The 13,894-nt window shown below is 43.3% G+C and overlaps 2 protein-coding genes across 15 annotated transcripts in view; one reads left to right on the top strand and one right to left on the bottom strand.

Moving 5' to 3' along the window:
• Positions 1–13,894, bottom strand: part of NTNG1 (netrin G1) — a 218,905-nt gene that overhangs the window by 135,302 nt on the left and 69,709 nt on the right. The gene's annotated exons all lie outside the window — the stretch shown is intronic.
• The window catches only part of LOC307218873 (uncharacterized protein), a 69,778-nt gene that overhangs the window by 22,632 nt on the left and 33,252 nt on the right, over positions 1–13,894 (top strand). For all 4 annotated transcript variants that reach the window (XR_013840056.1, XM_079981822.1, XM_079981821.1 and 1 more), the window contains exon 2: positions 995–1,068. Coding sequence is in view for 3 of the 4 variants with exons in the window: in XM_079981822.1 (XP_079837948.1) it covers positions 995–1,068 (74 nt within the window). In the remaining variant the exon portion in view is untranslated. The remainder of the gene's footprint in view (positions 1–994; positions 1,069–13,894) is intronic.

Below are 13,894 nucleotides of genomic sequence, written 5' to 3'. Positions count from 1 at the left end.
CCTGCAGGCAGGCAGGTTCCAAGGCTAGTTTCCTGCCCGTGTGCTATAGGAATCTTACATACTCTGATCCTTTACCTGCGCATAACAAGTGCTGCTCCTAGGATTTCCCACCTGCAAAATATGAGCTTGACATGCTCACAGGATTTTATTACCCTGCATTACAAATCATAACAGGGTTTACTCATGCAGGTGTTTAAGGGCGTTTGAGTCCAACAAATAAAATTTGAATGCTGCAGGGTGGTTCTTGATAATAATTTAATGACTTTGGATTTTTGGACTGAGACATGGAAAGACTACGCTGCTGGAGACACTACTTTCTCAGAAGCTGGGAAAGGTCTGTAAAGAGATGGGACTTGTGGTTTTCCTGGAATTCTTTTTCTTGAAATGATCCTGTTTTAGATGGTCTATAAAGACTTTAACAAAAATCCAGGCACACATTCGATTAATATCATCTCTGTGCTGTTTTTCACCTGTGTTTGTCATCTTACTGCTCCTTTATGCTCTATTTCTATTTTTGTATCAGTATTAATGTTCTTGTTGTATGCTTCTTTGGGTGTATTTTTGTGTAGAAAAGTGGGATAAAAACGAACTAAGCATACATTTTAAAAGGAGCATTGACAGATTTCTTCCAGGACTTGTCCTAAAGTCTTGAGGTCAACAGGTTGTATCCAAGAAAGTCATACTCAGAGTAGATCTGTTGAAATCATTGATTGCAATGAATCTACTCTGATTATGACTTAGTTGGATACCACCCAACATTTCCAGAAGATGCCAAAATTTCTGCAAACAACATTGTATATTTCAAAGAATTGAATATTAGTTACTGAGAGGGTTAACCACTGTTCCATCTTTTTCATTGCAAGAAATTTCTGTTCTAATTACTGTGAGTTCTTTTTTCATATCTAGGTAGGGGAATAATTCTCTAGATAATTAATCTTTCCCTTTTCCACCCTGTGTAATTACGATTGTATTTCTTCCCATCTCCTAACCTTAGGGCTTTGGAGCTTTTCAATCATCCCCACTGTGTGATCCCAAGTCTCCAATAATGGCTTCTCCCCTGGTCACCAGGTGAGTTGCAAGATTTATATTCATGTCAATTTCAAGGAAATCAACTCGTCCTGCCATTCCCCAGAGCAGTGGTTCCCAACCTTTTTGGCATGGTGACCCACTAATCAAAAGTTACTTGGAACATTGATTTTTGGAACTTCGGTCTTTGGCAGTTGCCGGTTTCATGTATTTTAACTGTAAGGTTGCCAATTTTATAACTTAAGGCCCCCATTAATGTGAGATTTGTTGAAATATTTATAGTACTTTCAAAGTTATTCAGGTTTAAAAAAAATTAAATAAAGGGAGGGCATGAACACCAATAATCTGACTGTAGGATGTTACTTCATAATGACTTCATGTTGTAATTTGCCAATGATTAGGTCCCTTTCCTCCTCTAAGCTGCAACCCTCCCTCTTCACTCCATACAGTGGTGCCCCGCAAGACAAACTCCTCGCAAGACGGAAAACCCGCTAGACGAAAGGGTTTTCCATTTTGGAGGCGCTTCGCAAAACGAATTTCCCTATGGGCTTGCTTCGCGAGACGAAAATGTCTTGCGAGTTCCTGCGGGTTCCCCCCCTTTTTCTAAGCCGCTAAACTGCTTATCAGCTGATCCGCTAAGCCGCTAAGCCGCTAATAGCGCTAATCCGCTAAGCCGTCAATGGGCTTGCTTCGCAAGACGAAAAAACCGCTAGACGAAGAGACTCGCAGAACGGATTAATTTCGTCTTGCGAGGCACCACTGTACATTTAAACAAGTCCAGAACAGTCTGTGTCTCTTAAATTCTATGTCTCACCATGCATGCCTTCTACTTCAATCTTACCACAGAAGTCAGCTATGTTCTCCTGAACCTGAATGTGGAGATCAGGCTACTGATCCCCATCCCACAAACATATGATGTCATTGTTGCTCCAGACTCCTGCCCTCTTTGCACACAAAAAATCCCCCCTCTTTTTCTCTGTTTGCTGATGCCAAACTGGGCAGTTTATTCCTTGTATTCAGCAGAAAGGATCTACCAGTCAACCCCTGCTCCCTTAGCTTAAAAGGGATTGCGGAAGGAGTTGAATCTCTTTTACCCCCACCAAAAGAAAATCTCTAGACCTGTTTTCTGCAATTTGGCAGGCATAATTTACTCTGTGCTTTTAAATTTAATCCACTTTGGCCAAAAGGGGTAGCAGCTGTAGCTGCTTTTAGCTTCCCCATTATAGGGAACACATAAGTTTGCATTATACAAAGCAGCTCAGAACCCAAAGCACAGAGGGAAGTGAACACAGAACGAATCAAACAGGTACAATTTTTTTGTTGGATAAAAGGAAAATTTGGGGGGGGGGGGCATGCCCATACCTAGTATATGCTAAAGTACAGAAATATCCTGGAAAACATTCAAAGAACATGTCTAAAACCATCATAACACAATCCAGCCACTTTTATGGCTTTCAGTGTAATTAACTGTGCTTCCCTTTGGCTGGCTCATGCCCTTGTTTTATCATTTCCTCCCATGCATGCTCAGTAACATTTTTTTACACATCTTGCACATTCAATGAAATACAGAGGAGTTAAAAAAACACACCAAATATTACAAGTAAGATTGATAGCATGCTCAGCTAGCCATTGAAAAATCAGTTTAATATATTCAGTGGCTTCCCCGACCCCCAATCAAATGAAAACACTAAATGTTTTCAACTCTGTTGGGATTTATAGATTTTGAATATATGTAAATGTGAACTTTACATAAAGAGGTCAGGATTGTACAAATCACACCTTGACTTGAAATTAGGCAGCTTCAAAGTTTGTCAACACCTGGCTTGCCTGAGTAACTATTAACTAGCATGCTAGTTTTTCCTGTGGAAACCCCTCCACCCACCCAAAACACACAACTACTTTATCTGGAGGTCAGGGATTTCAGAATGTAGAAAATCAAAGCTACTGAACAGCAAGTTACATACATTTATATTGAGCTGCTTTGACAGCTGCCTTTGGTCTCCTAAAGCACAGCCAAGAAACTCCGATTGTGGATCTGTTGCGATTCTTTATATTGAAAACTAAAGCTACTCCAACACTACACAAGGGTCCCTAGATGCTACCAGACAGCAGGTTTAAGGAAGTTGAATGGATAACCTAGATTGGATACTGCTGTGTCTCCTTAAAGCACTGCCTGTTCCCTTGCAGCAAAGCAGGCAGGAGCTGCTAAAGAATATTAACTACTTGATTGGGAGGAAATTGGCTGACCTTTCAGAGTGGTCTTTGAACAGGTGAGCTGAATCCCCAGGAACCTAGCTGCTGGATATGACCTTCCACCTACCATAACTCGAGTAAGATTCAGAACAAAGTTGAAAAGGCGGTCAACAGGGCTAGATGAGTGGGCAGAGCACAGATAGAAAGGATGAGAAGGAAGGGTAGGGAGAAAGTGGCGCTCAGCTCAGGCAGAAATTGGTGTCTTCTAACCCATGCCCCAAACTCAGAAATGTACTAACTGCATACCAGGACACAGATGCTCCATGTCCAGGGCTATGCATGCGTGTCTGTGTGCTGCACGTGCAGAAGCACAATTACACAAGAAACACAATAATTTATCACTGGGCGGACAATTCGGTGTTGTTGTGGCCATGAGGTGGTGGCCATTTTTAGTGAAGGCCATGACAGGGTCTAAAGGCCTGGGCATAGTGCCCCACCCCACTGCATTCTAGCAGGCTTAGCTGGTGACAGTGGCAGCAGTGGTGGTCACAATGGGAGCTGGCATTTTTAATTCCCCAGCCATTAGCAGGTGACTAACAGTGCTTGGTGCTGAACCACACCTGCATTACTTGTACAATGCAATCAGGGAATGCATGAACCAGGTCATGGCTAGGCCTGAAACAGCAGATCTATTTTGGATGGAACCAAATGGTTTTGTGGTTCATTCTGAAATGTATGTGCTGTGTGTGTGTGTGTTTGTGTGTGTGTGTGTGTGAGAGAGAGAGAGAGAGAGAGAGAGAGAAAGAGAGAGAGAGAGAAAGAAAGAGAGAGAGAGAGAGAAAGAGAAGTACAGTTACAGATGCTTAAGGTTGTGTTTTTTCGGGTTGTGGACCGCCGAAACCCCGAAGTACCGGAACAGGTTACTTCCGGGTTTTGGCGGTCGCACATGTGCAAAGCGCCAAATCGCAACCCGCACAGACTTGGGTTGCGAACCCTGAGGGTTGCGAACGTGCATCCCACACGGATCACGTTCACAACCCTAGCGTCCACTGTATGAGTTGGAAATCCAGTTCTGATGCATGCTCAGACAGGCTCATTTGAACAACAGCTTTGTCCTTTGCCTGGATCCATTCTTCACAATCATTTCAAGTAGCAAAACATTACTGAAACTGTTGTGTAAGCAAATCACTCCAAATGAGCTTCCTGCCTAAACGGCTACTGATAAAGCAAAATCAATCAATCAGAGTGTTCTGTTTGGTTTCATTGAGCTAAATGATGTTATAGAGGTTAACAATTTGATGATTATGGAGGAGGAACGAATGAGAGGGTGACAGTAGTCTTAGGCAGGAGAAGGCAGGCAGGAATCCCAGTGCAAACCCAATAAAAGAGATGTTTTGAACTTCAGTGGGGAGAGAACTTAAACTGATCCCGGGCATTGCTGTAGGGGGAAAGAATCGGGCATGTGTGTCTTTCTGCAAAATGTTTACTATGCTTATGTACAGTCAGGACTTTCCTGTAACAAGTCATTTTGTGCTGGCACCCACACCACTTTTATCATTATATGAGTACTGGCACCTCATTTTCTTTAACAAAAAGGTAAAGGGTAAAGGGACCCCTGACCGTTAGGTCCAGTCACAGACGACTCTGGAGTTGCGGCGCTCATCTTGCTTTATTGGCCGAGGGAGCCAGCGTACAGCTTCTGGGTCATGACTAAGCTGCTTCTGGCGAACCAGAGCAACACACGGAAACACTGTTTACCTTACCGCCGGAGCGGTACCTATTTATCTACTTGCACTTTGACGTGCTTTCGAACTGCTAGGTTGGCAGGAGCAGGGACCAAGCAATGGGAGCTTACCCCATTGCGGGGATTCAAATCGCCAACATTCTGATCAGCAAGCCCAAGGCTCAGTGGTTTAGACCACAGCGCCACTCACGTCCATGTATAATCATGACACACTGATATAGTAACACTGTCTATACGGGCCATCTACACTATACATTTAAAAGCACTGCCAAGCCATACCCACATGTATCCCAGAAAAAAGGGGCATATCCCGTTTTCTCGTATGAGAGCATGGTGGTCATTTTGGGTGCCATGATTTTGTACAATTTCATGGAGGGATTTCACCCTGAAAAAATGCTCTTCCCTGAAAAAGCATTTGGGGTGAGCCTGCAATCCCACACGGCACTTCCAAAACATGCATTTTTGGGCACCGTGTGAGCACAGCTGTGAAAAAGGCTTGTGTTTGGGTCTCCATGATCTTGCGCAGGAGCACGGGCAGAATTACATGCATCCCAGTTTGGGGACTCAGTAAGTTGGTGGGCATTTCAGTCCCCTTTGAGAAACCATGGTTTCCTCTGCATTAAATGTATATAGTGCAAACGGGGCCATTTCAAAGCATTTTCAAAGCATGCTTAGAACCTCTCCCCTTAAAAACAACAACAGGCAAAACTTACCTCCCCCAAAAGACAAAAAAAGCAGGCCACCTCCAACCAAACAGCCCCACCCACAAAAGCAAAAACAAAACCCCTTCTCAATTAAAAATAAGTAATAATAATAATGATAATGATAATTTATTATTTATACCCCGCCCATCTGGCTGGGCTTCCCCAGCCACTCTGGGTGGCTTCCAACAAAATATTAAAATACAGTAATGCATCAAACACTGATAGCTTCCCTAAACAGGGCTGCCTTCAGATGTCTTCTAAAAATCTGGTAGTTGTTCTCTTTGACATCTGGTGGGAGGGCATTCCACAGGGCGGGTGCCACTACTGAGAAGGCCCTCTGCCTGTTTCCCTGTAACTTGGCTTCTCACAGTGAGGGAACCACCAGAAGGCCCTTGGCGCTGGACCTCAGTGTCCAGGCAGAACGATGGGGCTGGAGATGCTCCTTCAGGTATACTGGAACAAGTAAATTGCGAGGGTCTTCGCGGGCTCTAGTATGGTGTCTGAAGGCACTGTGGTACCCCATCATTAGGGGACTATGCATCTTCATGCCACTGAAAGCTTTACTTGCTTGGTTGCTGTAGATCAAATTGCTGTTAAAGGCACAAAAGGAAAGCCATAGCCCTTGTTGCTGCAGTCAGGAGCCTCTGGCTCCACACTATGGTGCTGTATGATGGTTTCATTCTCTGCTGTGTAGTTGAACTTAACCTCCGCAGTGCATGTATGTATGTATGTATGTATGTACATGCATGCATATGTATAGGTGCAGACACGTGCACACACAAACACACACATTTAGCTTGAAAGCAGCTCAATTAAACTAAAAGTGAAGTGAAATCCTTGCAGTCTGCCAAAACGTTTGGCTATATTGCTGACTTTCCAAAGTGTGACGAGGCAAAAATAATAAAATTGTAATGCTGTGAGAGGCAATGTGCTAATTAATAGCAGCCTGAATCACTCCCAGAGGTGCTGTGGGGGGAAAAACACACTTAGAACACTGTGATACAGAAGGGCAAAAACAAAATTCCCCCATTTTCCTTGCTAATAGTTGGGAAAGTATTTAGAGGCTTTCTGTTCAATTATTTGAAAATATTTGAGATAGTTTTTTTAAAAAGGCATGCTGCCGCCCCCCTCCCACCCCCATTTGGTCCAGCTGAAGTGCTGCTTCTTGGAAGTCTTTGGCAAAGATCTGTTCGAGACTGCCTGCTGGTCACAAGATAATTAGCTCCAGTTGCTTATGCTCGAGTCTGTTAGATGTCACTAGCAGAGAAAATGTGCTTTGTTTTGACAAGTAAGGGAATGGCTTTTCTCCCCCCTTGCATTCATTTCGGCATTAGGAGCATTAAGGAGGATTATCACAAGGGCATTAAAATATGTAATCAATCCTTTTAACAAAGATCCTTTTCATTCTGCTTTACTGCCACCCAAATACTAAACACATTTCCTGAGAAGCAAGCCAAATGGATTTCAGGGGAAGTTTCATTTCCTTTCCAGGACTTGGCTAATTTGTTAAAATCCCGACGTTCCTGGAAAGTACACAAACACACCCCTGACCCAAACCCTCATGCCCTAGTCTCAGGTGTGTGGCGTGGGAGGGCAGTGATTAACTAGTCAAGAAGAAACCCTTTCCCCATTTTTAGAGATCATATTTGGTTTATTTGGTTTTTTTTTTTTGTATTTAACGTCTTAGCTGCTTTGCTTAGAAACACAGATAGCTGCCTGATAGTGGGGTGCATCAGCAGAACATCTAGCCAGGCACTTGTCTACACCAGTCTTCCTCCAACCTGGAACTTCTGTCTGCCCAAGCATGCATGACCAAAGGGGTGAGGGAATATTGAAGCTTTAGCCCAGTACATCTGTAGTAGTTCTTCTGGGTTCCAGACAGGAGTCTTTTCTACCTTCCACCTGAAGACGTCAGAGAGTGAACCTAGAGTGTTATGCATGCAAAGCATGTGCTCTACCACTAAGCTATGTTCCTGCCCTTTGGCTCAACTGACACCTTATTGCTTCATATGCTTTAGTGCTGAGTCCTCACACGTTCCAGTTAAATCCATATTTACTCAAATTAAGCCCTGCTTCTCAGTGAGTGCAATATGGATTTATCGTTCTAACCTTACGAGCCAATACACCAGCAAATAGGTTATTAGGGTTGCGTTCAATGACTGCTACATCAGCGCCATCTGACCAAGAGGACTCCATGCTAGCACAGTTGCTGTACAAGAGGCTGCGGCTACCCAGGCACCAACCAATGTTTCCAGCTCCGCGACAGGCTGTACAACACTGAAACAATCAGGGAGGATGCATGGAAAGGTCGGAGCGGAGGTGGTAGAGCAATAATGGGGGAAGGAGAGATGGAAAATAACGCCAATATATTTCACATCCGGCAACCAGTTGGGCCCCTTTGGTTTCAGATAGTACATGAACAGTCAAGTTTAAGAAGTCCGGAACACAAATTTTCAAGGCCCTCTAGCAGTTGTGGTGGCTCATTTACCAGAAGTAATGTATTTGGCATTAAAACTCTCAAAGTGTATATTTGATTCTGATCAAACTAAGCCCCTTCGACGCAAGAGCTTGCATGCATGCATGCATGCATGCATCTAGATGCACAGAGCATCAGATAGTGGTACAGTATGACTCCATGCGATCCTTGCACATATACTGTTCTTCCTTACACACTCAGAGACACACACTGCCCATCACACTAATGGCCCCTTAACTAGTGAAAGCAAATACAACATCATGACTGAGCTTATACTGGTGTTTGCAGTTGTTGTGACTTTGCAGCTCTTCTGGTTGAAATATTTATCCTCTTGCTTCCTACCACAAGGATCCTTCCTCAGCATATTCTGTAGTTCTGAACTTGATTAAAGCAGTTGCTTTTTCAAAAACATTTTATCCCTGTATGTAACACTGCTAATACCATGTGGACCTTTAAAAAAAATAACCTTTCAGGAGCATGAACACTGGGAAGCTATATCACAGATTACATGCCATAATAGATACCTGGCTAAATCCCTCCAGAGGATTGGTGGGGGGATTTTTGCAAAGTGCAAAGACCATCAAGGTCAAGTAGGTCAAGATTCTATGGAGCTAAAAATAAATTCTGAGCAATCAAATCTCAAAAACCTTTTTAAAAAAGAATAAGGAAGAATTGCTGCTGTCTGGTGTTGTAGTTTGGATACAAGAAATATAGAACAGACCTCAAAAACATTTCCTGATGTAAGAGTAAAGTCACTGGAAGCTTTTAGGGGATGAATCTAGAGTGAGATAGGTTTACAGTTGCATAGCAGGCTCATATCTCCTGAATCTCCAAATGATGGTAAATACCTAAAGTATCTGAACTTTCCGCTGGATTCATAAAATTAAGCTCATTTCAGACATCCAGCTGAACTTTCTCAATGTCTGCAACTGGTCAGAAATCTCTAGATTCTAATGTTTGACGATGACATAATTGCATGCTACAGCCTAAAAGCATCTAAGTTCAGACAGGGCATATTTCAGATGTGTAAAATTTGATTCAAAGCTAGTTTAGTGACATAATATGGTCCAGAAAATGATCTGGCCATCTCTGTGTTTAAGGAGCTATACCACAAAGCTTCCCCAAAGTGTGTTATAGCCTGCAACCTGCTACATGGATGAAGATGATGGGTGAAAGGTCAAATGAAAATGTAAGCACCTGCCCCTGGCAGTGAATTCACATTCCAGATGTCTATATTTATTTTAGGAGATATTTATGCTGGAAGATGTTTGCAAAAGAAGGGCAGCAGCAGGCATTTCCCTTGAATGTTACATTCAATGAGCGTACAATCTGTGTACACAAATAGTTGAGCTATTCACCTGCATAATTATTCACATATAATATTCAATGAGTGTGCAGTCTGTATACTACACAACAGGCAAGTTGCACAAATCTGTATGAATGGGGAAATGGAAGCATAGCGCTTCATGTTTTCCATTCCTACCCAGATACAGTGGCGGCTCATGAGGAGCCGAAGTGGCAGTGGTGTACACTCAGTAGTGGTGCTGCACTCATCAGGATAGGGTGGGACAAGGTGGCACCAAGGCCAGGGCAGTTCCAGGTCCATGCACAATTCCATCTCATGCGTATTGAGCTCTGTGAGTGGTACTCACAGCTGGTGAGCTGTTTTTGGCTTGGTGAGTTTAGAACTTGTGCTGTTATGCAAGTAAATCTTAATTCTGACCCCCCCCCCCCCCCCGAGGATCTCTCTGTCTGATGCGGAATTCTTCCTGCTTTTTGCAACCAGCAAGATGGGCTGCAAACACTGAGGGAATTGAGTGATTGCTAAGAGCTTGTTTGTTTTTAATTTGCATTTTAGTAAGCTGTCCTGAGGCCTTACTTCCCTGCTTCACAGAGGCCTGGTTTCTGCTGTGTGCGCGCATGTGTGTGTGTGTGACAGAGAGAGAGAGAGAGAGAGAGAGAGAGAGATGGAGACAGATACAGAGAGCACCTTTTGATTTCTGTCTGCTCTGGGTGTTAACATGTTTCCGTAGATTGTGTGCAGATATTGTGCCCTTCATCTGGCTATTTCCAAGACTATCTTCATCCTCTGGCTGGTTCTTTGGTCTCTTCAGATTGTGCAGCTGCACTTAACAGTAGCACCTCAAAGAACCTTGAACAGCCTTGAACTGCTGAAGTGGAATTGAAGTGCCCAAGTTCTCTTCTATAGAGCAATGCTGCTATTCTTAATGCAGTCCTTGCTTACCATATGCTTGTTGCTTAGCAGTTCCAGGAATAATAACCTGCTCTTTGAAAGCCATGCCTTCTTAATGTGCTCAGAAGTAAATGGAGGCCCAGCTGTGGAATGAATGGGTGTATTTTCATCGCACCAGCCACTCACTCCCCAAAATGGTGAAGAGTATTTATGCACACACACACACACACACACACACACACACATGCGTAACTTCTACAGCTACATAGAGTCTGCTTCACAAAAACAGATTCCCACATGGAGCAGCATCTGTTGGGGAAGGGCCATTGAACCACTGAATCATTGAATTGTAGAGTCCTTGAGGATCATCTAGTGCAACCCTCTGCAATGCAGGAAAATGCAGCTGTCCCTTACTGCGATCGAACTTGCAATCTTGGCATTATCAGAACCATGCTCTAACCAACTGAGCTTTCCAACATCCCTGCCATATCCCAGTAGCAGAGCAAATGCTTTGCATACAGACTATTCCGGTTTCAACACCTGGCACCTCTAGATAATTCTGAGAATTGTACAACCCTGTAGAGCTGCTGCTGTCAGCGGTAGGTCCAGACAAGCAGTGCAGAACTTTCTTTTTTAGTGCAGGGCTGTCAAAACACAGGGACAGTGAATTAGGCATTGGAACCAGCATGCATGGAGCCAGAGCTGATGGTGAGTGAAGCTACAATGAAAAATGGGCAGGGACACCCCTTTTCTCTCTCTTTGTGTTATCTGCATCTCCCTCTCCCTCTCCCTCTCCCTCTCCCTCTCTCTCCCCACCTTTTCCTCCTTTGTTGGTTACAGATCCCAGCTTCCAGGTTCCTCTTTAGCAAGCAAGGCAGTGGCCATGGATTCTTTTCAGCCCTCTGCCCCTGCTACAGTCCATAGTATTACTCCTAAATCTTTTCCTCTGGGATCGCCAGGGCAATGTGGCAACAGAAGCTCCATGGGACCTTTTCAGCTCTCTTCTTCTATATGTGAATCCAGGGTACCAAGTGTGAACAGCAAAATGCATTGCATTGCAAATTTTGTAAAGAACAGTGATGTTCACAGTTATACACAGCAGAGGGTGGCGCAGTCCTAATATTTTTAATGGATGTGGGGCAAAAGCAATGCTAACAGCCTACTTTTCTGGAGCTCTTACTGAATGCATGTGACTTACAATGCACTCTCTGAGATGTGCAAAGCTACCCAAACTTGGAGGACACAGCGTGAGCAGAAATGCGGTGTGCTTTTCTGGGTGTGATCTGATCTGGGTGTGCTTCCTGATTGCAATACGTGCACCAAGAAGACAGCTGCTCAGCCAGAAATGAACAGCTGACCTCCACCAAGGGCAGGCACATTTTGACACGTTGTTTGCATCCATTGTTATTGGTTTGTTAACTAACCTGGCTTCAAGGGAGGTTGATTCAACAGAAACTTATTTTAGCTATTTAAATACTGCATTTTTCATAGTGTGCTAGAGTCACAATGGTGGCCATCTCAAATCAAACTGGTCTGTATAGGTTGGGGATGAATGCAGGGACCACAGGCTCCTCCAGATGTGGTTGTACCACATTTCCCATCACTCTGACAACTTGACAACTGGCCATGCTGGCTAGGGCTTATGGGAGTTAAGAGTCCAATGGCATCTGCAGGGCCACAGGTTCTCTCTCCCTCTTGCAACAAGTATTTTCCTCCCTTTTTAAAGAAAGAAAGAAAGAAAGAAAGAATGAATCATGGATATAGTGAAAGTTTGATAGGTTCCTTATATCGCTTTACATAAATATAATTTTTGGGTTTTAAGGTTTGCTCAGTGAGGCATCCGTGTTGTCATGAAGCAGATTATGACATGTCAGAATGCATCATATCAGCTGGCAATAACACTATACAGTCATCTGGAAGCATTTGTATTCAGCGAGACCAATCAACTCGGAGCACTGGAGGAAAACCTTATGCCATTTGAGAAACCACATATTATCATGGTTCAAATATTCATCCCAAGGAAGCATACGGTACACATTTATTTTCCACTTCTTACTTCCACCAATTTATAAAATCCTATTTGGCTTGTCCAATTGTGCAGCTACAACAAATACACACATATATATTCTGCATAATCTCTGGGATATTGGATATAAATTACAGAAAGACAATGAACAGAGAGACAAGCAATCCTCCATGGTGTTCATTAATGTTTGCTTGTGACAGACCAATGTCAACCCTAATTTACTAAATTTTCCTGGGGATGGTTCTTGATTATACAGTGAGAATTTTTTTTAAAGGCTGCTTGGAATGTTGTAGCAACAGTGAAATATTCTCTCTCTCTTTTTGTCAAAACTGATGTGAATACACACACACACACACACACACACACACACACAGGGCCTGGATTTAAACAATAGTTGAAATGTGGTCCAGAAAGCAATTATAATTATTGCCATAATATGATAGTGCCACCTAGACTGACCTGTTCCAAAATTCTCCACAGGCTATCCTCAGTGGAATACATCTAGTTCATAAGCTGAATTGCTGAATAAATAATGAAAGAACGTTTTCCTCAGCCTCACAAAGACATCACAGGGATGAGAATATGAAATAAATAGCTCTTCCCCTTCCCCATCATATGGGTCCCTTTCTTGGCCATGGGAAATGAAGTTATTAGTTCATTATCTATATAGCACATTACAGTGTTAAAAGTTTGACATTACTGTTGAAAGATTGCATACGTTGCTACCAGGATCCCTGACTTCAGCAACTAAACCAATTCCTGTGACTATCCATCAATCTGGTTTACTCCCCTACTATCCCTGACCATTGCCCACGCTGGCTGGGACTGATGTGAGGCTAATTCGGAGTCCAATAACAGAAAGTGGACACCATATTGACTACTCCTGTTTTAATGGATCAAAGTAGCCATTGAAGCTGCGTGGCGCTGGGCAAGGCCTCCTCCAGACGTCATAGGCGCGTGGCGCACCCCCAATCTTCAGCTCAAGGCAGCACCAATGAGTGGGAGAGACAGAGAGGCATCCTTGCTGCTGCACCCATTATGGAGAGGGAACTGCTTAAACTCCTATTTCCCCTTGCATATCACTTTGCAAGGGTGCTTTTGGGTAGAAAAGCCGGTGCTGGGTTAACATTATGTAAATAACTGCCAAATGTACAATTTGGCTCTGAGAACCTCACAACTGGCACAAAGGCAACAGCACTCCGCTATTGTTTGTTCTAGCGACCTGGTACCTATACGGAGATTAATGCTTTCTGCCAATTCAGCTGTTCATCTGTATGTATTTAGCTCAGTTTGTAAAGGTAGCAAAATATTATTTTCCCTCGGTCTCAAAGAGGAAAACTAAAGCATAGTCGATAACAGAGCTAATTTGACCACCATCTCTTTGTTTTTGAGCTAGGAGCAAAATCTAAACAGCTTCTTCCTTCTTACTTTGTGGCTGGCATTTATTATTTTCAGCTGCTAATTCTATTTCTGATTCCATGGGGAAGAGAATCCACACAACCGGGGAAGAAATAAAAGAAGGGTTTTAAAA

Source organism: Podarcis cretensis (assembly GCF_951804945.1).
Source record: "Podarcis cretensis genome assembly, chromosome: 6".
Taxonomy (NCBI): domain Eukaryota; kingdom Metazoa; phylum Chordata; class Lepidosauria; order Squamata; family Lacertidae; genus Podarcis; species Podarcis cretensis.
Note: the sequence above shows the minus strand (reverse complement) of the source record. Positions and strands in the feature narration are given on the sequence as shown.